Source organism: Girardinichthys multiradiatus, chromosome 4, assembly GCF_021462225.1.
Source record: "Girardinichthys multiradiatus isolate DD_20200921_A chromosome 4, DD_fGirMul_XY1, whole genome shotgun sequence".
NCBI lineage: Eukaryota > Metazoa > Chordata > Actinopteri > Cyprinodontiformes > Goodeidae > Girardinichthys > Girardinichthys multiradiatus.
Genome location: NC_061797.1, coordinates 17975932 through 18003410, shown reverse-complemented (window position 1 = coordinate 18003410; position 27479 = coordinate 17975932). Strand labels below are relative to the sequence as shown.

Genomic DNA, 27479 nt, shown 5'->3' with positions numbered 1-27479 from the left:
ATGAAATATAAGAGAAACATACAACAGAAATAATGATCAAAGCAAATAAGTCTCAGTTTGTCCTCAGATTTTCTGCGTACCCGGATTCTCATCTTCCTTGGGGTTTCTCTCTAAGAGTGTATCCAGGGCTCGGGTGTAATCTTTCATGATCCAGTAGGCTATGCTGCGAAGGAAAGGGTCCGGGTGCAGTCTGGAACAGTGATAACCGCTCCCGTCCCGGTTACAGCCCAGAACCTTCTCGTAAAGGAGGCCTTGGCAGGTGGACGAATTCTCAAAGTCAGCCTCATATAGCCTCGCTACTATCATGGCTAACTGGAGATCCTCCATCTTTTCCATCAACACCTACATGTCATGAAAGAGCACGGTATAACACAGCTGGACTTTATATGCTGGGTGATGTTACAAGACAGCATGACATACATTTGTAAGCAGTTAAGCAGATGATACAAAGTAATCGAATCTATAATAGTGTAACGGGTAATTAAACTGATATGTACGTATGAAAGCCATAAAGAGCTTAATTCTGGGGTTCTTACAAATCTGTCATTTCAATATGTAATGCAAATCATAAAACCACACAATGATGAAGCTTCTTTCTGATTTGGCAATGTGGTGAAGGGTTATTTGAGTTTTTTTGTCACCTGGACAACTTGGATTGGTTAAAACATCTAATATTTAGAAAATCTATTCTAGATGAGATCCTCTGATCACTGTTCATGATAAGTGATACCTAAAGGAGAAATGATTAATATAGTGAAATTTGCCCTTTTTTGATGTTTAAATGTGAAAATATGTTTGTGAGTCAAAAACTACAATGATTAAAATGGACAAAAAGTCAAGCAGTGATTAGCAGCAGAAATACTAGTCAATATCTCAAAAAATCAATTCAAAAAACTCTTGCTGGAATGCAGATTTTTTGTTTTTACATAATGGGTAAGAAAGTCTGGAAACTCAAAACTTTGTCCAAACTCAAACTTTATTTTTCCTATACTTATGAAAAGTTGGAAAATGCTAAAAATAAACTCCACACTTTCCCACACTTTTAAAGGAAGCCTGTTATTTTGTTGCTGTTGCATCAGTGCTGTCGGCAGTGGAAAGTTACGGTTCTTTAAAGGGAACCATGAATGCAAACATGTATGTACAGCATGATCTCCTCCCTTCGGAAAACCTGTGCTGCAGGGACAACATGATAACGACCCCAAGCACACCTCCTAGACGACCACTGCCTTGCTAAAGAAACTGAATCAAGCATGTCTCCAGACCTAAACCCTATTGAGCATCTGTGGGGCATCCTCAAACAGGAAGTGGAGGATCACAAGGTGTCTAACACCCACCAGCTCCCTGATGTCGCCATGGAGGAGTGGGAGAGGATTCCAGAGGTAACCTGTGAGGATCTAGTGAACTCCATGGCCGAGAGAGTTGAGGCAGCGCTGGGAAATAATGGTGGCCGCACAAAATATTTATACTTTGGGCAAATTTTGAACATTTCACTTGGGGGGTGTACTCACATTTGTTTGATACTTTGTTTAGGTAACTTTGATAATTTTCTCATCTCACCCAGAGATAGAAACACATAAAGCACAAAGTTGGTTTTTGTTTATTTTCTAATAAGTATGTTTTGACTGTTTGGCTGGAAACCCAAGACTACAAGATTGTTCTGCACTTTATCAGAGTAAATTAGTTCTCAAAGGCTGCTAGGCTTTTCTCAGCAACATATATCTATTATCCTTCATTTAGAGGTTTCATTGTTGTACAGACTTTCTTTCATTTTTCTGCCACTGTGAGGGAGATGAAAACAGAGACCTGGTGAAGACTCAAAAGTAATAAACTGTGTCTAGGTATCATGTGTGTAGATCAGGAAGTGTTTGTGTGTGTTTGTCATACCTCTATAGCATCTTTAAGGGAGCCAGCTAATAGGAAAAAAGCAGCAGACTGTTCAAAGCGCTGCTTTCCCAACAGGGAGAAAGCGTTTTTGAGAGCTGCCTTTCGCCAGCGGTCCTCAGTGAAGTTGCTTTTGAAGAACCGAGTCATCTTCTCATCATGCTGAGACCTAAGAGATGAAAATTAGACTCTTCCACATCTCAGTGGGGTTTAAAAGTACACCGAAACAAACCGAAGCACAACACAGACCAACAGTGTATCTAGTGACATGGCCCTACCTGAAGAGACCCCACAGAACAGCTTTTTTCTTCATGGCCAAGTAGAATAGAGCAGCATCTAAAGGGTCGTTGTTCCTCTGGAACGCAGCTTTACCCAGCTGATGTTACACAACACAACCCAGTTCAGTTACTTGCTTCACTAATTACACTGCAACTTTAAATTGATTCATTTTCTACTTAATTGCTACTGTTGGCACCACGGCCCTAAAACTAAACCTTTAATATATATAAACAATGCAAAGAATGAATTACATATTATATTATTTTTCCAATAATAATTACATTTTAAAATATACTTTAATTCTAAATGTGCAGGATGTATCAGACTTTTTTGGTACCTTCTCCACCATCTTCCGCAGAGTGTTGATGTTACGTATCCACCATCCCACTCCGACAGCTCTCAGCTCAGACCACTGTGGGTCGCCTCTCTGCATGGCAGGAATCATGTTCAGCAGCTCCTCCTCTGCCTCTGAGTGGAAGGCCCATGCAAAGTGGCATGTGGAAAGGCCTGGCATGGAGATAGATCAAGGGAGTGAGCAGAAAATCACAGCTGGCTTGAATTGAATTTGGACAAAATTAGATTTAATAAAACCGGAAGGTGAACCTGACCTGATCTTGTAAAGTGCCTTGAAATGAAATTTGTTGTGAACTGATGTTAAAAATATCATTAAGAGGTCAATTTATTTTAGAAATGTATTACTGTATGGGAAACTCATGTTATATTATTTATTACACAGACTTTATTAGTACAGAAACAAAAGGTATGGATGACAAAATTATGGGACAGAACCTCACAGCAGAAGGTCATGGATACCCTCCACAAGGAGAGTAAACCCATAAAAATCATTGCTAAAGAAGCTGGCTGTTCACATGTTGCTATATACAAGCATGCTACTGGAAAGTTGAGTGGAAGGAAGAAGACAAGGGTAGCCATAACTTTGAGAGGACGGTAAATAAAAGTCCATTCAAGGGTTCGGGGGAGAATCAATTTGAGGATTGTGGTTAGTCTGAGTTTCAAGAGCCACCACACACATCTAGGACATGTGTTACCATTGTCCTATTCCTTGTGTTAAAACACTCCTCAACCAGGTATTGACTGAATCTACATGGACATACTGTTTAGTTGGCCAGCATTTTTGTATCAAAATTATTTCTTATCGGATTGATGAAGTGTTTGAATTTTCTGATAAACTGAATTCTGGGTTTTCATCAGCTGTAAGCCATGAAATAACTGAAACACTAAATCACTGTGTAATGAATCTACATAAAATATGGGTTTCACTTTTTGAACCCACACACTAAAATAAATTAACTTTTTGTTTATATACAAAATTGGGATGCATGAGTAAACAAATGAACTAAACTGAATTTAATGATAATCAAAGCCCGGATTTATTTCTGAGGGGAGAAAGTGGAAATGTAGGTGAAGGCACAAAAGCTGAAACAGGACAGAGTGAAGTACTGCTAAATTGTTAGGACAGGCTTCTTACTGTAAACTATAAAATTTTACTGTAGAGCAGTTAAGCTCATTCCTATCAATAATAAATGGCACACACATACGACATCACACTGACCACTCTCCTCATAACATTCATAAATATGGACATTATAGACTTTCCATGTAGGTCATATAGGTTTTTCCAAGTACAAGCTGCAGCAGATTTGGGACATGAAACACAAAGGCAATCTGTTGATTAGGTAACGATGTGTGAATGTGATTCTAACTAGTAGAACTTCTAAATTTTGTTAATATTAGTAAAACTTAACTAACCCCGCACGGACACAATTCACAAATACATACACATGAATAACATTGTAAAACACTTTTTTGTGTTCCAGATACTTGAAATATTATTACAGTGAATCCCATTTGATCCAGCTGCCCATGTTTTTTACCCTGGTGAAGCAGCTGCATACGATAAAGTGGAGGCAAGGAAGTGAGCAGGCAGGTGTGAAGACGCATGGCGAGCAGGTACCTCAGTCCACACTCATCAAGAGCCTCTCCACCTAAACAAACACAGTGTACCGACCATATTTATTACAGAGAAGTTAATAAACCACCAAATAAGAATTGCTACAGAAAAGAAAAACGAAAAAGGAAGCTCTTGTATCATCTCAGTTCATGCAATCCGGTCAGAGGATATATCTCTTGACCCTGAACCTTCTTCTGTGATTACTCTGCCCTGGAACAACCTGCCTATGTCTTGCCCTCAAAAGACTAAATAAATAAGATGGAAAATTGAAAAAAAAAAGAAAAGACAACGATAATGAAAAAGTACAGCATAGGCGCTTTTTTCTGTTTTTGATATTAAAGATTTGATGGCTGGAGATTAGCTACATACTGGAACACACAATCAAGAAAAATGCACGTTTGTCGTACATGTTTATAACCTTTAGACGACTTTTAAAGAGCATTATCTCTCACCAAGCTTAACAACTACAGTAATGGCAGATATGGAAGCAAACTAACACACCAAAGATTGATGAAATATTATTTTGTTGGTTTATGGGCATCCTTGATGTTACATGCAAACTACATAATACTAAATGGGACATTATGTGTGATTTATGCCCTCAAACTCTACAGCAGAAAAATGACTCTGCAGCGGATCAGTAGAGAAAAACAGGGGAGTTGGAGAATTCGTGACCATAAAAGAGCCTGAATCAGTCAAGATAACAATAAACGATGGTTTGATTTTATACAAAAAAAGAAATGTTTGCAAACCATAGTGTATTGTTGGGTTTTAATTCACCTTCAACCTGAATGCTATTAAGTTTTATTTATGTGGTCCAAGAACATTTTTAAAGGTATACATTTCTTGCAGAAGAAAACCAAAGTTCAAAGTCAATGGTTAATAAAAAAAATTAAAAAGTGCTTTGCTGAAAGAAGCTGTCACTTTTCATTTCTCAAGGAGGAATATTTTTGTATTTTCAAAAAGAAAAGAATATATATCTATTGATTCATTTTCTTTATCCACCTTACCCATGTAATGTAAATAATTAATGGCCGTTCATGGGAGGAAGGCTAGAAAACAGATTTTAAATTCTTTTGAAAATAGTTCTGAAAGATAAGTTGCAATTAGCTAAAATTGATATCGGCAGGTCAGCTCTACACAAAAACTGGAGATCAAATCCTGCCCACAGAGCTCTGATTGGTGCATCCATTTTAAATACCAAGAGGACCATATTTCTAGTTTATCCATATGTATGAACCAGCAAACATAATAAAGATTTAAACACCAGAGATGAGCTTAAGATGCTGTAGATAGTAAACTACCAGAATGCCATGAAAGCTGTGTTCCCAAAAGAAACACTACTGTCAGTATTCAGCTGTTACTGTCCTCCTGGTTCCCACATCTACTGGATGTTTACATCTTGTTTAATATCTGATGGCACATTTAAAGCTATAGAAGAAACTCATCCCCTGAATTTGTAAACAGCACCTTAAGAAGCATCAATGCAGGAAAAGAATATCTGTGCCTGTTAAGTAGTTTGCATTACAATTACCATCTACTGTGATGTTCACCTAGCTCTTTGACCTTTATTAGCAAATTAATGCAGCACAGGAGAAACCATTCTCAGAATGCTCACATGGGTGTAACTGTGGAAATACTGAACAACGTACAGTAGCGGATACAGGTAGACACAAAGCCTATAGTAACCTGTGTACTGTTGATCAGAAGAGCTTGTAACTTCAGCACTCGTGGTTGCAATCGTATCTGCCAAGGCCACCAAGAACATCTGCTCCAGCCTGGTCAGTCCTGGGAGGCTGGAGTGCATGAGGTGACTGGACAATACCTGGAACCAAACCGGAAGAAAACAACTCAAACAGAGCACTGAAAAACCCATTTTTTTTGCTTTATTAGCAGAGGAGGAAACTGATGTACAAGTTTAGTTTCTCCGTGTTTTCAACCCCCACAGAAATCAAAATATGAGATTACCAAAATAAAGTAGGATCATCCTTAACAGGTCTAAATGGGTCTAGTCCTCTTCATTACGATTAGATTTGCTCTGCGTTTAGCCATAGATTAAACCTTTTGCACATAAAGTGCCGGCTCTCTTGGAAATGGAGTGTACAATACCTGAGCATGCTCTGGTCCAAAATAAGTGGGTCCATACTGCGAGAGGTTGATAACTCGAGATTTCTTCTCTGGTTTATCAGTAGCAAAGTTTACAAAGTCATCTGTAGTAACTGCTGGCACCTGTTTGAACAGACAGGAAACAGATGAAAGTAGCTATAGACAAAGGTGCACCTTTATAAACCAGATAACACTTAAGACAGCTCTTCCCACCTGGAAGAGATCAGCATACTGGTCTTCTGTGGATTTTTGAGCTGATTCACCATCAACAACTTTAGCCTTTTTAGCGCTTTCTTCAGCTCCCTTGAATGAGGTGTCCAGGTCGGCCAACATCAAGGCATAGAGGGGCAACGGAGGAATGGAGTTGATCTCTGTGTAATCCCTTCCTCCATCTCGGCCTGCGACAATAGTGTCTTTTGCTGTGCTTCCGGTCACGCTTATGGTTCGGGAGAGATGCCTCCTAGATCCGCCTTCACCTGCCTCCACATCCCTGACCACAGCAACTTCTCCAGCTATACACTTTACCAGATGCGCCAGTATGGCCTGAACGAGCACAGACACAGGATTTAGACTTTAAAAAGTGCCTTTTTCTGAACAGTTTTTTTCAAGCAGAAACAGACCCACCTTGGCCCGTCGAACTTTGCCCAGGTCCATGAGTTCCAGCAGCTGAGTTGGGTGGTACTGGGGTAGAGTGGGCGAAAGAGAATGAGCTGCCTCAAACAGTCCACCTTCTTGTAGTCCTGCAGGGGCACGGAGGGCTTCATCCATCCCAGTGCTACCTTCAAACACACTCTTGGACCTGGCTCGTCCTTCAAAGACAGAGGAGGTGACTGTAGTCTGACCACCAGCAATGTCTGCAGATGACATGTTGCCCTCCTCTCCCTCACCAGGCTTCTTGTCCTGATGCCACTGGGCATAGACATGCATTTCACAGTCCATACCCACCACCAGGATGCCATCCCTCACCCAAGACAAGGAGACTGGCAGCGAAGGTGTACCGTCAACGGACGACAGGAGGTCAATGGAGCGAAGCAGGATCCAGCGTGAACGAATCCCCTGTTTGATACTGCCCCCTAGAGGAAGGGTGATTACAGCCACACCCTCCTTGCTGCTAGTCTGCTCATTGACCATGCCAGATATGCGGCCATACATAAGGATGTTAGAGCCGACCCCTATTGTAAGAATGTGGGATCCATCCTCCTTAGATAGCCAGTCCAGGTGGATGAAGTGCTTAATATTGGGCGAGCTATGGTTTCTGCTCATGTACAAATCAGACCTAAAGGGGAATAAATAATAAAAAAAACATTAAGATAACAAAAAGTATCAAATATAAAAAACATACACACACGAGGATTCATTCTGACCTGCTGTAGACAAAAAGGTTGGAATCCACACTGACTCTTGGATCCAGTGTTGAAGAGGGTCTGACAAAGTCATCAAGGTGGACCGTTTGCTCCAAAACCCACTCAGAGCCACCGGTAGATTCACACTCATAAATGGAAACGTGCATAGAGAAGTCTTCGACTGAACTATGCAGCTGAGGATGAAAGCAACCCCTTGTTAGAATCTTTTTTGAGAGAAAGTAAAGTCCTGCAGACCTTTATTCTTTAAACGAAGGTCATACAATGAGATGTGAGCTCATCGTAACAGCTTTTTAAAGTTGTATCATCCAATGTTTTCTCCATGAAACTGTGAAAACTAAAATCTTAGTCAGATTCATCACTTTTACGAGGGGCTAATGACCACAGAGTTTAAATGCAATGAGTGAGATGATGATAGATTTCCTCTAACCTAGTTCAGCTCCATTCTCTTCTTTACATAATGTGTATTCGAATGTTAATATATACCACTGTTTTCATTTATGAGCGGTGAAGCAGAAAAAGCAAAACAATCTGTATTTACAGTATTTACCATATCAAAAGGCTTTGATGAAAAAAACTTGAGATGCTAATAAAACCCAGAATCCTAATATCCTACCAGTCCTTGCCGTGGTTGTTTAAAGGCTACGGCTAGCCTGCCGATGTAGGAGCAGGAAACAGCCACAGGCCTCCCCGACACACACACTGCACTGTTGTTGTCCTTCTCCTCGTTCATAAGTACCCACGGTTCCCAGCGGTACACCCGGCTTTCCATGTCACCTCTGTCATCACCCTCCATGGCGCAACGCCAGAAGCGCACGTGAGAATCAGAGCAGGTAGTAACAATTAGGTAAGGAGCCAGACAGACAGGGTAGATGGAGGAGGAGCTCAGATGACCTGGAAGAAAGAGCAGAGAGAGGAAAATCTATGAAAAGTTCCATCTGGTTCCAGCGACGTTTTTAAAACAATTCTAACATTCCCGAAATCAACCACGTCTGGAAACACTCTACAACATGAGAAACATTATTAACGTATAAGTTCCAATCTGATTTATTGAAAATAGTTGAAAAATTGGTGCCACCTGGTGAAAAATAATAAGGTCCTGTCATATAAGATAGATAAAACTTAATTTGGCCAACCTGCGGACGGTGTTGCCCTGGTAACTTCCACCCCATGCGGTAAGTCTAGTCGCTTGCTGTACACCAGCTTGGAACTGAGGATAAGTTTGCTGGCTGATTGCAAGTTGGCTGAAGAAGCTGATCGTGGCAGGGGTCTGATTGGAGAGGTCTCTGGGGAAGAGTCAGCATTCACAACTTGATTGGGAACCACGAGCTGGCTCTGGAAACTAAACTGTTGGCTGGGCTGATCTGGAATAGAATAAAATTGATTTTATAACTCAAGAAAGGAAATTCAGTGTCATACGCTTTAATATCAGTAATACCGAAAGAATGGTAATTTCTGTGATTTGGTGCAAAGCTGGGTGCATCCTGAACTTACCGACGCAGGCCTGCACAGACTGGAGGTGCAGGTGCCACATCTGCAGGACAGAGTTCCCATTTAGATCCTTTTCTATTACCACCAAGAAGAACTTCTCAGAAAATGGGGCAGGTTGGTAATCTGCAAAGAACAACAAATAAAAAAAGTCCCCAATCACTGAAAAAACTGAAAAGAAGAAAACAGCTAAATTTACATCTGCCCACTACCTTCTCCAGTTGAAAAGGCTGGTGTGTATGCCTCTGATTCTTCCTGAGGTTTGTAACCTAGAATGAAATCCTCTTGGAAGACATGCAGCAGCTGGGTGCTGGAGCCACACTGGATGCACAAACAGACATAGCATCAAACAGATTGATGAGGCTTTAGGACTTCGATGCCGAGCTGCTGTCCACCACTGATGTGAGCTGGCTGTGAAAACAGAGCTGCTAACCTGGTTTGTGATGACATCCAGCTCGATGATACATCCAGGTCTGGCAGTGGACTGTTGACTGACGATGTTAAACACTTCCCCCACCAGTTTCTGAACAGAAACACACATGAACATTCGGTAATTACCTAGAAACTAATTTTCTTGCATAGCATGAATTAACTGTAAATAGATTTAAAGACTAAAAACTACATGTAAATGATGCAGGCCTCTTAAATTAATTATGAATCATCTTGAATAAAATAAGTTGGCTATTTTTGCATCTCTATAACTAGAGACGGATGCAAGGGAAAGATCTAAATTTACTTCTTTGCACCTTAAATAAAGCTGACTAAACCTGTGTTCCTGCTTTTTATTAACAGAAAAACAGAAAAGAGATTGAAAAAATGTTTTGATGTTTTTTAACATCCCATTAGAGAAACATCATATTTTAAAAAGGACAGCAATGATTGTTATTACTCACAGATGTTTCAGGATCGGAAAGCTCATCCAGTAGTTTTCTGGCGTCCACAACCGCTTGATAGAGACGCAGGTTTTTACCGTCTGACGCCACAAAGCAGGCACTGGCACTGTTACAGTAGGTTCCTGATGGGAGTAATGGTAGATTCAGATACTTAAGAACACTTAAATACTGTTTAATATCAAATTAATTTGTTTCTTCTCTGATGCAGACAGAATAATATACTGAAAATAGAACCATATCAGCGAATTCTAACAAGAATATAATGAGTTACAACAAGAAATCAGCTGGTGATCAGAATCCATCAGCTCTAGGCTGTAACCTGTGCCTGGCTGGTTAGAAATGCACCAAGCTGAGCTTTACCCAGCCAGTGAATGCCCTTTACCAAGTGCTTCCAAGTTGTGCTGTTACTGAATGAAGAACACTCGTAGTTAGCTCATTTCAGAATAAGTGAAGCAGGGAATCTAGTTTGTACAGGTAGAGACATGCCTGAGATTCATTCACGAGTCTAGCGAAAAAGAAAGTGAGATTTTCAGCAGATAACAGCGAGGCTTAATGGAGCACAGCACGGTTGCTGTAAGTGTTTTGAGCTTTAAAGCTCTGTTGATGGAACATGCTAGCTTTGGAAATGTTGGCAGCGTAATGGAAATGTCCGATTAAAGGCTGGGATCTACATTTCAATAAACACACAGATAATAATGCAACTTTTAACTTCCTAGTGAATCTAAGTCAAGACGGCTGACCGTTACTGACAGATCCACCAACATGATACGTTTTAACTTTGAGGTACTGGGGTAGGATTCAATAAGCTTGTACTTCTTCCTACACAATTCAATCATAACATTGAACTGTTATGCATTAAATAAAGTGAAATCTCTATGGTCTATATATTTTATTATTTACTATAATGTTTTATTACTTCTTTTACTCTCATTTTCCAATAATGTTCAAAACAAACTAAACTAATACTAACCAATCCAACTGGTATTGTAAAAGAGATTGGGAATGAGCCACAACATATTGATTAGTTCAGTCTCTCTGAGTACAACACCAAACACAAATTGCATTCCAAATAGTCCTTTATGATATTCATATAGCACAAACTGATGATGATATATTTGCAATATACTGTGCAGCCTTAGTATGCAACACTCACCAAGTACAGTGCTGGGCACCAGTGTAGGCAGCCAAGCAACATTGCTAAAGGCAGACGTGTGCAGAGAGTTAATACGGGCCAGCTCAGAGACCCCCCCAGTGCAGGACAGGGGTCCGATGTGGTCCACCCTCCACAAAATCAGCTCACTATAAATGGCGTTTGGGTCGTGGAAAGTCCTTGTAGCTGCATTACGAAGCTGCTTCCTGTCAGTGCAAATGTAGTACATGACCTTAAATCTTATTTCAAGCGGAAAAGGAAGTTTATCAACATGATAATCATTCATAATGTGTAGCAATAAACAAGATTTGACTTCGGGGAGGTTAAACAAGACTTTCTAATTCAGAAATCTTTACATTATTCCTGAAAAAAGCTGATTTTGTAAACACAGACAGCAAATGACCTATAAGGCTTTGGTTGGTTACGGCCTTCATACTACACAAGAAAGGCCCTTGATTTCGTATCGTGCAGATTGCTTCTCTGAGAGCAGGATGGATTTTTTTCTGCCATTTTTAGGCAACTCAAGTGGCAGTATTGATTAGCACTGCAGTAAAGTCTACGTGCTGGAAGGAAAGCATCAGCACACAAAACACTATGCTTCTGACCTGCAGGACAATAAAATGATTAAGACAGGCTCTTCTGTGGGCTGCTCTCACTTTGTAAGAACATGCTGACATACAGCAGATGTTTTATACTCAGATAGGAATCACAATGATTAACACTCTATTTTCCCTCCCAGCCTGACGGATAAGGGAACCATTATTCACATTATTCCTTTGTTCTGTACCTGTGAAGTCCTTTTGGTGGAGGAAAGGACGGGGGCTGCTCGCCTTCCAAACTGCTAGGGGCTGAGGGGGGGGTCAGCAGGGCGTTGTGGTGGGAGGAGGTGAGCAGGAGCGGCAGTACTGTGTGACAGGCCTGGTCATTCAGGTGGAAACGATGACCGCAGTACCGAATCTTGTGAGATACAGTGAGGACGTTGGAGAAGCCAGAACGCTCAGCAAATGTCACTGCCCACTGGGGAGAATGAAAATAATTGGTGAATAAAAAACTAAATTACATACAAATCTGTACTGTAGAATCTTATAACTCCAAAGTATCTAAAGTACCCAATTATAAAAGCAGTTATTTGAGATTCATGTAAGAAACGGAACAGTGATTCCCAGCCTTGTACCTGGTTGAGAGATCCATCGACATGCTTCGAGACCATCATGACTGCAGGGCTAATGCCAGGGCGAAGTTTTGGTGAGGGGGAGACAGCAGTCGAACCTAGGCCGGTGGATACCGAGGCTGAGCGGGACATTCGCTGGACCATTCTGCCCTGCTCGCCTGTCCCGGCGCTCTCACCATCAGTCAAAGTGCAGGCATACATCAGGATGTTTTTACTTAGGGAGTTAGCATCACCTGTAGGAAATGCTACTGGAATGCGTGAGGAGAAGGAGACCTGGTGAAAATTTGGAGGAGGACAAAGAAATAAATCAATGGTGAGACCCTGGAAATTTTCTGCTCTGAAGACACCCAAGGTAGAAAAACCACTAAATTCTGGAGTTCAGAAAACTTTTCTTTTTGGTATGTCCATTTCTGCTTTTCTTGTTTTTTTTCCCTTTATTTTTATGTCTAATTAAATTGCTACTTCAAAACCGTTTTATTGTACTATTCATCAGCTGAAGCAAATCGTCAAATCTCGGATCTATGAAACAAGGTGATACAAGCTGAATATGGCATTCGCTCATGGCGAACAGGCAGAAACCAGTTAGATGGAATAATTCATAACAATTAAACTCAAATGCTTCAAAATCTATGTCAAAATTTCTTGGAAGTCGCTCGCCCGTCAAACTACTCATTAGTACCAGCTGATTGGCTCTTGTGCCTCTTCTAATACCACTGATTAAGTCCACTCAAAGCAGAAATTTAGAAATCCCACAGTGAAAATCCTTACCTTGTTACCCAGCATTATTTTTACTGTCACTGTACATTTGTTAGTGGAAAAAAAATTAAATACACCACCGGATAGGATCCTAGTAACCATTCAGAGCTTGTTATCTATTACATGCAGTTATTATCTTGTTACAACACTGTCTTCATCAACTTGATGTTGAAAAGAGGCAAATCTGAAAATTATTCAATTAAAATACAGGATCAAATTTACATAGAAGTCTCTCATTCCCTAGTCAGAAACATTATCAGATCAAGTCAGCTGCACATGTAAGTATACTGTCCATGCAAGTACATTTAAGCTGCAAATATAAGTATATTTCATTTACTTGCTCACCTGAACTTGTCTGAAAATCCCCTGGTTGAATTCATCCAAGTACTTTACATGCCAAACCAAGAAGGAACCATCTGTGGGATGTATTGTGAACAACATGTCTGGGCTCTTGTTCCACTCTATGGTCAGAGTCTCCATCTTCCTTTCTAGCAGCATGGATGGTAAAGGCATACTGGAGCTGGATCCAGGGGAGGATGCTTTGGTGCTTCCTTGTTCCCCTGAATCGGCCTCTTCTCCGTGCTCCGAGGACCCCTTATCAGACATCTCATCCAGGTCTAAGGCGGCAAAGGAAACATTTATTTTCACCACTAGATGCTACTTTTGGATTTTTTGGTAAAAGATGTGCGAGCTTGAATGTGAATCATACCAAAATCAAACTTCATAGGGGATCCCTCAGGATCTAAAGGTTCCTCAGTCGTCTGGTCCAGGTGCTGCTCAGAGAACTTACGGAGCTGCATCATAAAAATGTCCATTGACGAAGTGAAACTGAGGTCCTTGTTGTTCAGCCAGTGAACCACAAAGCCTCCACCACCAGTGCCGTCTTCAGGGTTGAATACTGAAGAGTCAGCTAGCGCTGAAGGAATATCTACAAGAGGAAGAGAGAGCAAGAAAGAAAGACAGAGTGACAAAGATGAAAATACTGTTAATAATAGAAAGGTTTTCCTGAGAAGTGAAAAGATTTTAACATAAAACAGCCCACCTGTATTTGGATTAATACTGGCTGAGATATGAAAGTGACACAGGGCGTTGGCATGATGAGCAATGTGGTGGTGAGTGTGAGCATCTTGTGTGCCCAGCTGAGAGGGCAGCAGCTCGCTGTGTGCCACGAGGGCAGAGGACCGCCGCCGGCCCCGCCGCAACTGTTTCAGGTGGTGGATTGACTAAGCAAGCAGAGTTTAGACATAAAATCATGAGAAGTTTTCAGTGACAAATATTTGTTGAGATGAGAGTAGTTTTGAATTCAACACTTTGGGACAGAATGTACCTCTAAAGCATGCTGGATTTTGTCCTTGTTTCCTGCCAGACCTGGGAGGCTGGAGCTGAAAGACTGCGTGTTCTCTGTGATCTGCCCACCGAGCAGACTGTCTTCTGGTAAAAGGGTTTCTGACCATAACCTACACACACCATCCTCGCAGGATGTGAGCAAAACATTGCAGACTGTTCCCCTAAAAATCAGAAGAAATCAGATTGACTTTAGTAATATGACTCACTGCCCTGGTTTTTATGGCATTTGACCTCCAATTGATTAGCTCCAGTTCAAAATCAAAAGTACTTTGACTGATCCAGCCTTTACGGGATAATTCCTTATAACAAAGATCGAGAATGATAAAACGTTTATTCTATGCTATTAATTTGTTTTAATCCCTGAAGGGTGAAGAACAGAGGAGCCCACCCAGATTAGCAATCTTGCTAGAAACACCACTGAAAACAGCACTTTTTTGTGCAGATAATTTTTATTAAAATGAAACTTAATTAATATTAATAAGAGACAAAAAAAACCTGAATCCACGTAATTTCCACCAACAGCAAAGAAAATATCTCATCCGCAACAACAACCTGATCAAGCTCTTCAGAATGTCCTTTTATCTGTCAGATTTATATAAAGCCAGCATTAAACTGTCATCGAAACTGGAAGCTGTCTGAAACACAATCCCCCTGCTAGACAGTTTGACAATATTATAAAAATCTGATTTTAGTTGGCCAAGATATATGCTCTATTTAACTAGTTGTAAGATATTCCTGTATTCTAAAAATGTCAGAAATATTTCCTACTGCCTGATGAAGGCTTTCCATTTCAGTGCTCAAGGTGGATTTGTACATTATCATTAGGGTATCTATGCTAAAGATTTAGTTGTGATTGTTCATTCAAGGTAAAGGCCAGCATGGTTGTTTCAGAGTTCTGTAAACTGAACCATGCATCAAACAGACACACTGTAATTTAGGTTTCAGAACCTTGCAAATAAAAAACAACCCAGTTAAGCACTGATCACAGGCAGGACCATTTACCGATGTTTTATTAAGACGAAAAATGAAATAATGTATAACAAGGATTAAAAAAAAAAAAATGTAGTTAATGCATGCACTGTTTGAATGAAAAGAAACAGAAAAACATAAAAATACATTATTCTGGCTATAATGCTGTATTATTCCTTACTTGGGCATGTATTTGCTGGTCTTCCTCCAAGACATACCAGTGACAGAGCGAGGATGGGCCAAGTAAACAAAGGAGAAGTGAACAGGTGGAGACCTTTTGTCAGGCGGGTCCTGGACCACCACTGCTGAGCGCCAGGCAGTGGTGGGATACCACACCTTAAGTAAACAGTCATCCTGTACAAACACACACATCAACAAGAAGCAGCATGTGTGACAAATCACACACATATAACACTTTTTTTTACCATCAGGAGACAATCTCATACCTTCCCAACTGTTGCAAAGTACTCCCCATCATGGGACCACTTGGCGATGTGAATAGATGCCGCAGTCCTGTAAAGAAAAAACCCATTTGGCTGTGATCACTTTTTAGTGGGAAATGCTGCACTTACAAAAGCAAACAGAAAAGAAGGTATTTTGCAAGCTCTGACTATGCTATTTTTTTCAATTGTTGCATCACTGTGAACTTGCACTTCCCCTTTCAGTAGCTTTCCATGTGTCATCATATTCCAATTAGTAACATGGTGTGTGTATTTACACAGCTTTAAGCTAAGTCTGGTGACTCAGGAGTGGCTTTCAGCTGGCGATAAAACCATTTTATGCAAGTGTGGTTTAGTTTGGAGAATATGTCACTGCCCAAGACATTTTACTAGCAAAAATTATAACTCCACAAGGTTCAAGGCATAAAATGTAGGTTTATTGTTTTGTCGATTACAAGGAGGGAAAGAAAATCCTACTTTGGTGTTAATTTTTCATCAGTCTCACTCATTTACACAATTTTTACCCCAAGATTGTGAAACAATTGAAATCCTGGATTTAAGGTAGAGAACAATCCAAATCTGATATACGAAGATCCAACACAATTTATGCTATGGCTAGGACAGATAGTAGCCATTAACAGCAAATGTTTGTCAGCAAGACATTTATCAGATTAGAAAGGCTTTCTATTCCCAATAATTGCCTGTGCCACCATTCATTTTTCTCTGTGTGAGCCAAATGAGTTAGAGAATATTAGCAGACACCATCTGAGTTTCTTAGCTTCCCTTCCAAACAATTTATGAGTGAATGAAATACATTTTTAAGGCCAAACAACATGTGAGAAGAATAATTGCATACAGACTAAAATATTGAGTGCTGTGACAGACCATGTTCTCGAAATAATGCCAGCTGTAGTGTAGTTAAAACCTGATGAATAAAACACAGACTCATAACTCATAATGTGGGGGGGGGGGGAAGTGAAACTTGCAGAATCTCTGCATGGCTTCCTGCTATAATGTGAACTATTCTGATGACTGTGTTGGTTGGAGAAAGGGATGATGCTTATAGGCATCAGAGTACTGGGGCAATGCTATGTGAATACAGCCAGATGATTAGTTACAAATAGTTATTCATCACTTTAGTGAATTACAGAAAGACTGGGATCATCACAGAGCACTTTTAAGGCCTCCAAGAGGCTACTGATTTGTTTACTCTCCCACCTACTGCTACTTCCTGATGGACAAATCACCATATACATGTTTGCTGTTAAGATGGAAACTGCCAGAGTTAGCAGCAATTAACTATTTTACCTTCAAAAATACTTTTACATATTTTTTGATTGTTGGCATGCCAACGGATGGAACTATTGTGAGCTATAAGCCCAAACACAAAAATGAAAATTTGCTTGTTTATTGACTTATGCTTATATGGATGCAAAACGTCAAACGCTTACTTGCACTGCCAGATACAGTTCCAGTCATTAAGGACAGGGTGGGGTTTGTCCTCAATCATTTGCCCATCCTCCTCCTCTATGAGGGTATCCGCCAGTGGAGGAGCCCACAGCTGGAGTCGCTCGGTTGCTGCTAAGATACGGTTCCCTGAGGTCACAAAGGCACTTCATTACACAACCCATATCCCACAATGACTTCCACAGCACACAGATCAACATGCATCGGGTCATGTTTTCATGCCACAGATGTCATTACAGACAAATCAAAGGGGAGTAAGGATGGAAGCTGTGTATAATGTGGGTCACTTCTATCCAGACACCGGTTAAAACACAGAACCCGTATGTATACCTTGTGGGTCCCAGGCCAGGTTGTAGGTGATGGCATCAAGAAAGAACTGTCCTGTCTTTTGCCACTGATAATTCAGTTGCTATTAGTCGGTAGGAGAGCAAGACACACCATGCAATGTTATTTGCACACAAGTTTAATTAAAATCTAACTGAAATTACAACATTAGTGGAATATGGATATCCATACTCACCTTGTGGCGTTTATTTGGATTGATTGAAAGAGGCTCAAAGATGCAGACTGTGTTGCCATAAGAAGCAGCGATCTAAAAATAAAGAGCCATGTTCATCAACACAGCATTACTCAGCCCCATCAGTGCTTCTACACAGTCATTCCCAGAAGAGAGAGGGGTAGATGGGGGAGTGAACCAGGAAGCAGGATAGCAGACAAAGCTTGGGCAGATAAGTGCAAACAGGGCTAAATGTTCCTCATTCTGCTCAACATAACTGATAATATCCTCTGGTTTCACAGAAGGACAAAAACTGTGTGCGAATGAATCTGAGGGTGTAATCAACACTTACCCTGCCAAGCTGGTGGGAACACTCCACACAGCCGACCTGAATGTTCCCATTCTGAGCTCCGGGGATGATCTGAACACAGTCAAAGTCACTCGCCAAGATCACAACATCGCATCCGGATCCGTAGGCCTGAAAACAAGATGGGTACACAGGAAAGAAGGTTTGAAGGCTTCGAATGACGCTCCTAGAATCCACAACCCAGTTTTACAATATGCTGACATCTTGTATTCTAGTTCTTTACAACATTTTTAAAGCTTTCGATTTTCATACAAGCCAATTAAATTTTTGAATACACAACGCATATAGAAGTAAACGGTCATGCTCTTCTTTAATATGCAACCACAAATACACTGTGTGGGAGTCTCTTGTGCACCTGTAACCATGACTCATATATCCAGCTGTGCTGTGCTGCTGGTAAATAGAAAAATAAAAGAACTGTAGCACATCTGACTGCAATAAACCACCAGTTTTCCATTAAGAGAAAAATGGGCTATCGTTATACAATTCGAAAAAGCTCGAGTATTGCTGAATATTTAAATGTCGTATCCCTGCGTTCAGCAGCATTGGGCTGGGAGCGAAGAGGTGGGGCTATAATTGGCCAGTATACACATCCCTAGGTAAAAATAAGACATAAAAGCAATAGCTCAGCTTTATTCTGTTAATTTAGGTTACAACGGACACGTGTAGGACAGGCATTACAAACATTAAACAGGAAGTTCATTTTTTTGTAAGAAGCAAGGGTGCAAAACATGAACTTGTGCTAAAATGTCACGACAACATCATAAAAAACTAACAGAAGATGACATTCGCCAGAATTCTACTTTAAAGGAATCATTCATTTTAAATCATTTATTCAAATTAGTCAAAATAAACTGCATAATAGCATAACAGTTGGATACTAGAGATGGGGGATATGGACTTAAAGTTTTAGCAAAACATTTTCTGGTATTTATTGTAGAAATGATAAAAGTGAGGGTAAAAAGGTTTTAAAAACATATCACAGTGTTGCTGGCGATATATCTTGCTGTATAGTCAGAGCCCCACCAACACAAATACTGCTCTAAAAAAACTCAACCTGAATTGTACCGCTAGACATGGCCTGGATACCCCCTCTGTATTTGGCTTCTTAAAGATTAGTGGCACGTTCCGTTACAGCTTCTCCTTAATGTTGCCATCTTTGCTACTTTGCCTGTCTACTTTATAGGAAAAGCCTTGTGAGTGCAAGCACTTTCTATTGCTTCTAAATGTTTGCATTTAGAGGTACATTTGTTTTTAGGTCTTTAATTCTAATGCCTAAAGAGATGGATGCAAAAAAGCATGCTTCAGTACAGATTCATAGAAGATATCAAACATTTTGCTACATACAGAATGTCGTATGCTAATGTTCCTGATTATTTTTAGCCTAAATCACATAGTCCTACAAAGGATCATGCATATTTGGCTAGGCAAGACCATAAAAGAGAAACATTCAGAAGGAAAATACAGCACAATAATTACTGCAGCATTTTCTCCATATAAAGAAACTAAAAAAATCTTACAGAATTAATATCAAAATACATGATTTATTTGCAGTTATATAACATCACTGATAACCCAGACACGTTGCAGATTTAAAAAATAACCATCTTGTGCAACACATATAATATATGATTACAGTGCATCCCAAGCTCAACGGAAGGCCCAATATTTGGGTTTGGAGCAAGGACCTGGAGGTAAATTGATCTAACAGTAGTTACAACGGTCACCTAGCATACGAAAGCAGAATGGCAGAGATGTTAACAGCATCTGGTAGACAGGCGAGCTGGCCTCGCAGCAGCAGCACAGTCAGTATGACGACTTGTGTCTTTCATTATTCAGGAGAACAGGAGGAGAAGCTGAGAACTGCTGGGTCACAGAGCGGGACCCAATACTGGAGCCCGCTACCGGCTCATGTTTGGTCCTGAATAAGATTAAGGTGTCAGGATGTAGACAGCACGAAGGCAGCTGCAGTGGGTGCTTTACAATTACTGCAGCACTTGCACCGGCACATTACAGCAGAAATTAAAAGAGGTCACCGTCACGCACTGTCTAGGACCGCTCTGCACCTTCCTCTCTTATTCACACACACGCTCCTTGTGGAGACCAGGCTTTGGTCCCCATAAGGAGCAGTGGGTCCTCACAATGTTGTGCACACCATGATAGAAATACAGATACAGAATTCAACATTCAACGAAAATACGGCCTAAGAGGCTAACTAAAATTTTGTCTAATATTTACTAAGCTCTGTGCCATGCCATTCATTGCCAACTCAATAAAAAATGTTTTATTTTAGCACCTCATGTGACGGTTGGTGCACAGCTGTTGATGGGTGGAGAGAGTGTATGAAGAGGGAGATTTTCCAATAATAATCCAAACATTAAGTGATAATCATCCTTTTTCTTTAGAAAATATGAACTTTGGTAAGAATGGACACACAATACGCAGTTAACAGTAGACTAACGGTAGTAGCTAATAGTAGGGTCTTAGATAACGGCAAAATGTTACGCTTACATCTGCTATGGTCACATGTGGTACTTAAATAAAAACATATTTGAATGCAGTTAAATGAGAAACTAAAGTCCTATAAAACCTATAAGAATGTAACAGTTTAGATTAGAGCTGAATATCGTCATCACAATAATAATTATAACACAATAACAACCTACTGTACCACTTATGTACCCTACCAGTGCATTTCTGGTTATTGTTTCTTGGTTGTTATGTATTTAGAAGAACTATGAAGATAAATGTTCAGAGCATGAGATGGCTGTATCTCAGATGAATATGCTCTTATGTGAATTCATATTTCGTCTAACATTCAAAGGTGAAAACTGGACAGACATGCAACTGACTTCATCACTGCAGCTGTTCTACATGTCTGATTTAAACTAATTAAATGATACCCATCTGATAAAATAGAGATCATTAAATCCAGATCTTGTGCAGTTTACTTGTTATAAGCATCCGTTTTGTTGCTGTCATGTGACAGAATAGCAAGGCCCCAAAGGTATGACTGTAGACAGAGGGACAAAGTACAGGTTAGAGGGATAAACTCTGACTGCAAGCTGACAGAATCACGACAGTTTACTACAGGGTAGAACTGATCAATTATAGTGTCAACATATCCCTTAAAGCCCGCTAGCTTAGACAAACATACATTTTACACGTGTTACTAGGTGTGGTTGTGGAACGTTTGCATGCTAGACATGGGGAAGAGGCAGTTTTTGGTGAAATAAAGGCAGAAGTGTTTTATTACTTTCCTTCCGCTTATCTGTTTTTATCAAAGCACATGACTGCAGTTGCCCCTTTTGTTGAAAATACACGCACTACATGTTTGTCCGATGATAGATTACCTTTGCTATCTTTCAAAAGACCAGAGTTCGCTGACTTAGCTTTTAAAAGTGATACAGGAAGATTTCTAAAGCAGGTCAAAAAAGCCTGTTCCTCTTTTTTGATGAATTTCTTGCACACTTTTGGGCAGTCTGTTTTGAATTTTTAATTTTGGTGGGTCCATCTGTGTTCCTGTAAATCATGTAAGAAGTCAGTTAGTCAGACCATAACACAAAAGGAAATTGTACACATAGTGCCCACACAGCTGACTTGGCTTTCCCCATTAAGCATAACGCACACTGCACCTGCTCCCAGACACTCACTATTTTAAATGTTCCCAGGTCACAATAATCCTGCAAACAGAACATACAACAGTGGCCTCTTTGTGCAGCCAACTATAAGATTGCACACATGGACAATCAAGAAAGTGGAACCCATCAAGTGTTAAAATAAAGTGTTAAACACTGCATGGTATTTCTGAATCTCTGTATCTTTGATTCATTTTTGTGATATTCATTTGAGCAAGAGATGAGTCACCGTAATCTGTTTGAGATTTATAAAAGTCACTAAATTATTCTAAACACCATTAGATTTGCAGTTTTAAATAAAATAAAAAAAGACATATTAAAAATACACCGTGAAGAAAATCAATAACAGGAATCTGCCAGCAAAAAGCCTGATTGGTAGATCTCTAAATGTAAATCTTAGCGTGCCTTCACACTTGGATGATCATGCAGGTACAACAGCTGTCTGCTTGGGGCACCATCACAACAAGTCCCGGCATGGTCAGCATTTTTTCACATCTCATTTTTGTCTGTAAATCAGAATTTCTTTCGTTTTTCTTAATCTCTTTGGCTCACCAGATGGTCTGTTAGCACACCCATTGTAAACAAACCACACCAGAGATCACTTGCTAGTGAATGGAGGCAAACGTTTTCAAACGGATCACAGTTAGCTTGTTCGGTCCACGTCAGAGTTCCGATTAGCATCCACCCTTGCTCAAACAAATAGCGTAATCCAAAGCAGTCTCGTTCCGTTTCAAGCGACTCTTGGACTTTGCTTTCTGTCTGAATCATTTTCCTTCATCATTCCATATAAGCTTCTTTAGAGAAAAAAATCTGCAGCTCTGTTAAGTGCACTGACTGACAATGAGGACTGCAAAGGACCTGTCCATTGTCTTTCAATCCATTACTGTCACAACAAAAAGACAATTAACAACTGTTCTGTTTTACATATCCCTGGACTGACAAGACACTCATGCCATTTTGAAAGAATTACATCCTAAACATTAACCGGCGTTATATTTGCACTGCGTGTTTCTCATCGTTACTAATATAAAACCCTTAGCTAGTCTGGGAGCAGACTCTAAAAAAAAAAAACACCATCTAACAGGTCAGTCAAGGTTCACCTTCCAGTTTACCTTAAAGAAACCCCAATACAAGAGAACAAATTTGGGCATAAAATACTGTGAAAGCCTAGCCAAAGCTTGTCTGTTCGTGAAAGATGCCAGCTATGTATTTGTGTGCGTATGTTTTGTCAGGGTCAAACCTAGGAGCCTTAGGGGTCAGTGTGAGTGTAAACGCATTGGACGTGATGTCTATTGCTCTTCAAATACCCTCTCAAACACACAGAGAAAACACCAGACATGGAAATCAGCCCCCTGTAGCAACTGGCAAAGCTTTAGCTTTACAACTATCCCTGTCCTTTGCTGTTGAGCAGATATGACCGCAGGTACAGCATCCGCCCGTTTACATTTGCACTGCCTTCATCTATAAACAGGGTTTCAGGGCAAAGAGGGACAAGCCCCCAGTATAGTTCTAACAATGATCTGCCAGATATTTATCTACTCTAGTAGAGCAGATTGGAAAAAAAAAACAGAACAGGAGGAAAAGTGATATGTCTGTGTGGTTGAAAAACTTAAAAAGATTTGGAGAGTAATAAATGACTAACCACCTTGGTAACGTGTTTCAGGAACAAACCAAAAGCAGCGCTGGCAGCTATTAGACAGGTCTACAGTGTTTTTTTTTGTCAGCATGAGAGAATGCTGCTGTTCTACAAAGCTGCTAAAGAATTTCTAAAATCAGCAAATAGCTGACTTTTTTCTATCGCACAACTTTTAATATTTCAAACAATGTTATTCTAGTCTATGTTTTGATGTTATTTCTTACAAAATGTTGATAAGGATCATAAAAGTATTTATAACAAAGCTGACTCAGAATTCCTTGGTTTTGCGATTTACTTTCCTTATCTCAATGCTTTGTCTAGCCTGATCCATTTAACACCAACAATATTTGTTGGAAATAAGGACGCTTTGCATACCAGACTGCAGACTTTTAACTATCTCTCTCACTGCACAGAATGGGATATTGATTTGGCTTCTCTGTACTATCTACTTGAGGCACAAAGGGTAATTTGGGAAGCTGCCATACCCCAGATTGACACATTGATTTTTACCACGCAAAGAGGTCAACAAATCACAAACACCGATTTTCTTTTTTGTATAATCAGCATTATGATTAACAGTTGGTCACTGAATGACTGCTGTCAGACACCAGCATTTTAAATATAAGTAACCCATAGACGAGTCAGCAATATGTTTTTATATTACAATTCACGCATTTAAAAATTGTGAAGTTTTAAAACAGACATTATTTTGAAGAACAAATAATGCCATTCAGTCTTTTAGCGCATGTATCCATATATGGCTCTCTACGTCATGGCAGGCGCAGCTGATGCTGGGATGACAGCGAGCTAATAATCCGTGATCCAGGATTTAACAGCGATTTTAGCCAGTCCAACGACCATATACAAAAATATACAACGATTAAATGCTATTGTGGTGTGGAATCCTATCAAACACAGCTTCTCAGTAAAATTACCACCGCTCAGCTGCATTATTTAGTCGGAGTGTGTCCCGTAGTAAATGTTTCCTTAATATCCTTATGGATGCGGAAAAAGGGATTCCCTTGCGGTAATTCTAACGTTCTAAGACGCAGCTAAAGGTCACCTGAGTGCCTATGTGTTGGGCTGTTAAATGCGTCAGACGCCTGCAACATATTTAGCTCGTCAATGACTGAATGTTGGGAGTAAAACAAACTGGGGATGTGAAAACGATGCTACTTGTAGTCAGGACTCTGGGAATAAATCCGTTCGGCAGCTCTGCTAAGGGAACCCGGCTAGCTGGTGCTTTTGCTCGCTCGCCAGTCCGTTCAGGGCGAACGTACCGTCAGCTGGCGAACTGTCCCAGCTAGCTAGTCAGTGGTTAGCCCAAACCGCTGTCATTTTGTGCAAGTAAAATACAAAGCCTTACCGTAAAGGGAATATCATTAACGCTTCCAACCGAGTAACAACAATCTCCAGGGTTTACAGCTCCCGTCAGCACCTGGTGCAGATGCATTTTCCTTATATTCCAGCAGCAGATGGGTTCTTTAATTATTTATAACGAGTCCACCCTTTCGGTTTCTCCATCTAGCATCGACTGGGAATTCCATCAGTAGCGTTAACATCGTCCATGGCCTGACAGTTTCGTCTTTTCCCCCACATACAGCAGACTTGTGGAGTATTAGAGGTTCTCCCGTTTACATGGAATTTCATCGGCTGCTGACATCTGTTTTAAAAACAAAAAACGAGGCGTCTGTAGACCCTCGCTGACTACACCATCCTCACGATTGATCGTGAGAGCCAAGGCAGCAGGATCTCTGCAACGATCCTGACATGCGCGTTCCCGACGTTGTCTAGGCACGACTGAATGGTCATAGATCTGCACGATCTAGATTGGGAAATGTAAACTTCCGAATAACGCCGGCTGTTTACTTGCGTGAATCTCTCAATAACATGGTATGTATCAATGAGAAAACGTAAATTATAAATTGAAATAAAGTCAATATAAGATCAGATTCTTCCTCTTACAACCGTTCTATAAGCGTTTTTCTATATTCACGTAGGCTGCAGTTTGTAGAACTGAGGACATGAATGTGAAGTACAAGGTAAAACTTAACTTAGTAATAAGAATTGTATGTGTAATCATAGACAAAACAACAAACACACAGTTGCTCTTAGAAGACGTATTCCAGCGGAAGAATGTAATGTTTTCTCATGGTCTCATAAATTAACATGATATGTTAATTTATGAGACCTATTGCTGCTACTGTTTAACTGTTGTTTCAAGTATTGAGTGTTATCCTTGTACTTTAAAACAATGCAAGATCTCAAATGGGTACGAATATAATTTAAACTGAGAATGTTGGCAAATCACTTAATAGATAATAAATGTGCAGCTTTTGGCTCACATTCTTAGTTCTGACCGCTGACGTCAGCAATTTTACAGCCCTATCCACTGAATTTGGTCATATTGTGGGATCATTAGGTGCAACTGAACTCTGTAATTTGCACACTTGCACACAGTTTTTGAAGGAACTCTGCTGGTAGGTTGTTCCTGACATCTTGGAGAACTAACCACAGATCTTCTGTGGATGTAGGCTTTCTCACATCCTTCTGTCTCATGTAATCCCAGACACACTCCATGATGTTGAGATCAGGGCTCTGTGGGGGCCATACCATCACTTCCAGTAAGTCTTGTTCTTTATTCTGAAGATAGTTCTTAATGACTTTGTCTGTTTGCTTGGGTTCATTCACTTAGCATTTCAAATGCAATTACTCATTTACATTCCTGCTATCCTTTGTGCAGGTTTCCATTTTCTTATAAATATTTTGTTATAATATACAAAAGCATGCTTTGTACAGTTTTTTAATAATCCCTTTACACTTGTTTATTTTGGAGAACCTACATCTGTTATTTGTCATGGCTGTATAGTTTTTCATATGCTGTATATTACTGTATATTACTGTCTCTATTTAATTTTTTTATTTTCTATTGTTATTATCAGTTTTTAAGTCTATGGGTCTTTCCATTTGCTTGCCACTTTGGTGCTGATCCACTGAATTTCCCCCAATTGTGGGACAAATAAAGGATTATTGTTTTCTACTCTGTAGAATATATATATACATAACTTGCATTGAATTGAAATATGAGTGGACAGCACAGTGGTGCAATTGTTAGCATTCTGTCTGCACAGCAAGCAAGGCATGGGTTCCAATCCTGGGAAGGGCAATTCTGTGCAGTTCTCATGTTCTCCCCTGGTATTTGAGGTTTCCCCTGGTGACCAGTTAGGGTATTTGGCCATTTTAAATTAGCTGTGATTGTTTCTCTACGGTGCCCTGTGATGGACTGGTGACCTACCCAGGATGTACTCTGCCACTCCCCATTTACAACAATAGACAGTCCATGACCATGTAAATATAAAGCAAGCATAAAAAATGTCTTGATGAATAATACATGCTAATTTCAATATCTCTGGTAAGCAGAGTTTGTGTTATAAAAATGTCAAGTGTCTAGGTCTAGGCTAATTTTGAAGTATTTTCAGTTTTAGGCTTAACAGAACTGAGTCTATCCATAATGGTGTCGTGAAGAGCCATGGTCAGGACAAATTCCCACCTGTAGTGTCAAAGTCATGACTACATCAGAATATTTGTTTACCATTTAATGACAGAAACTCTGTGTACAGTTGAGACAAAAAGTGTTTCCCACTTGCAGATTTCCTCTTAGTTTTTGTCACATTTCTAATATTTAAGATGTTCAAATCTAGCAAAGATAGTCTGTAAAAATACTAAATACAGTTTTCAGAAAATTATATCCTTTATTAAGGGAAAAAGCTATCCAAACCAACCTCTAATTGTTATTGACTTGGTTTCTCATCTGTTGTTGAATTTCTATAACCCTTCTTCATTTTGTCAAACAGTTGTTTTTTGATTTATTGATTCTTCGGGTCTGACAGTAATCAGGGTGTGGTGTGTCTAGAGAAATAAAACCAAAAGTATTTGGCTAATCCCAGTTAATTTATGATTTAAAAGGGGGAAGGGGTAGAAGAGTTTTTCCTGTAATAAATGAAATACTTCTGACAGTTTTCAGTGCAAGCATGGTTGCTCGTATGTTTTCATTACACATAG

At 40.0% G+C, this 27479-nt stretch overlaps 1 protein-coding gene across 2 annotated transcripts in view; it reads right to left on the bottom strand.

Moving 5' to 3' along the window:
* The window catches only part of dmxl2 (Dmx-like 2), a 41366-nt gene extending 16204 nt beyond the window's left edge, over nt 1-25162 (bottom strand). For both annotated transcript variants that reach the window (XM_047362768.1, XM_047362767.1), the window contains exons 1-30: nt 24784-25162; nt 18129-18254; nt 17801-17872; nt 17611-17689; nt 17265-17409; nt 15820-15886; nt 15555-15727; nt 14385-14565; nt 14100-14280; nt 13767-13985; nt 13403-13674; nt 12305-12574; nt 11918-12147; nt 11134-11336; nt 9981-10102; nt 9521-9610; nt 9300-9408; nt 9094-9213; nt 8736-8963; nt 8216-8493; nt 7603-7775; nt 6863-7514; nt 6452-6781; nt 6242-6361; nt 5822-5957; nt 4056-4166; nt 2498-2667; nt 2160-2257; nt 1885-2050; nt 81-342 (exon numbers count right to left, since the gene is read on the bottom strand). In XM_047362768.1, coding sequence (XP_047218724.1) covers nt 81-342; nt 1885-2050; nt 2160-2257; nt 2498-2667; nt 4056-4166; nt 5822-5957; nt 6242-6361; nt 6452-6781; nt 6863-7514; nt 7603-7775; nt 8216-8493; nt 8736-8963; nt 9094-9213; nt 9300-9408; nt 9521-9610; nt 9981-10102; nt 11134-11336; nt 11918-12147; nt 12305-12574; nt 13403-13674; nt 13767-13985; nt 14100-14280; nt 14385-14565; nt 15555-15727; nt 15820-15886; nt 17265-17409; nt 17611-17689; nt 17801-17872; nt 18129-18254; nt 24784-24870 — 5470 coding nt within the window. In that variant the 5' untranslated portion in view covers nt 24871-25162. The remainder of the gene's footprint in view (nt 1-80; nt 343-1884; nt 2051-2159; nt 2258-2497; nt 2668-4055; nt 4167-5821; nt 5958-6241; nt 6362-6451; nt 6782-6862; nt 7515-7602; nt 7776-8215; nt 8494-8735; nt 8964-9093; nt 9214-9299; nt 9409-9520; nt 9611-9980; nt 10103-11133; nt 11337-11917; nt 12148-12304; nt 12575-13402; nt 13675-13766; nt 13986-14099; nt 14281-14384; nt 14566-15554; nt 15728-15819; nt 15887-17264; nt 17410-17610; nt 17690-17800; nt 17873-18128; nt 18255-24783) is intronic.
* Nucleotides 25163-27479: the final 2317 nt, after the last annotated feature.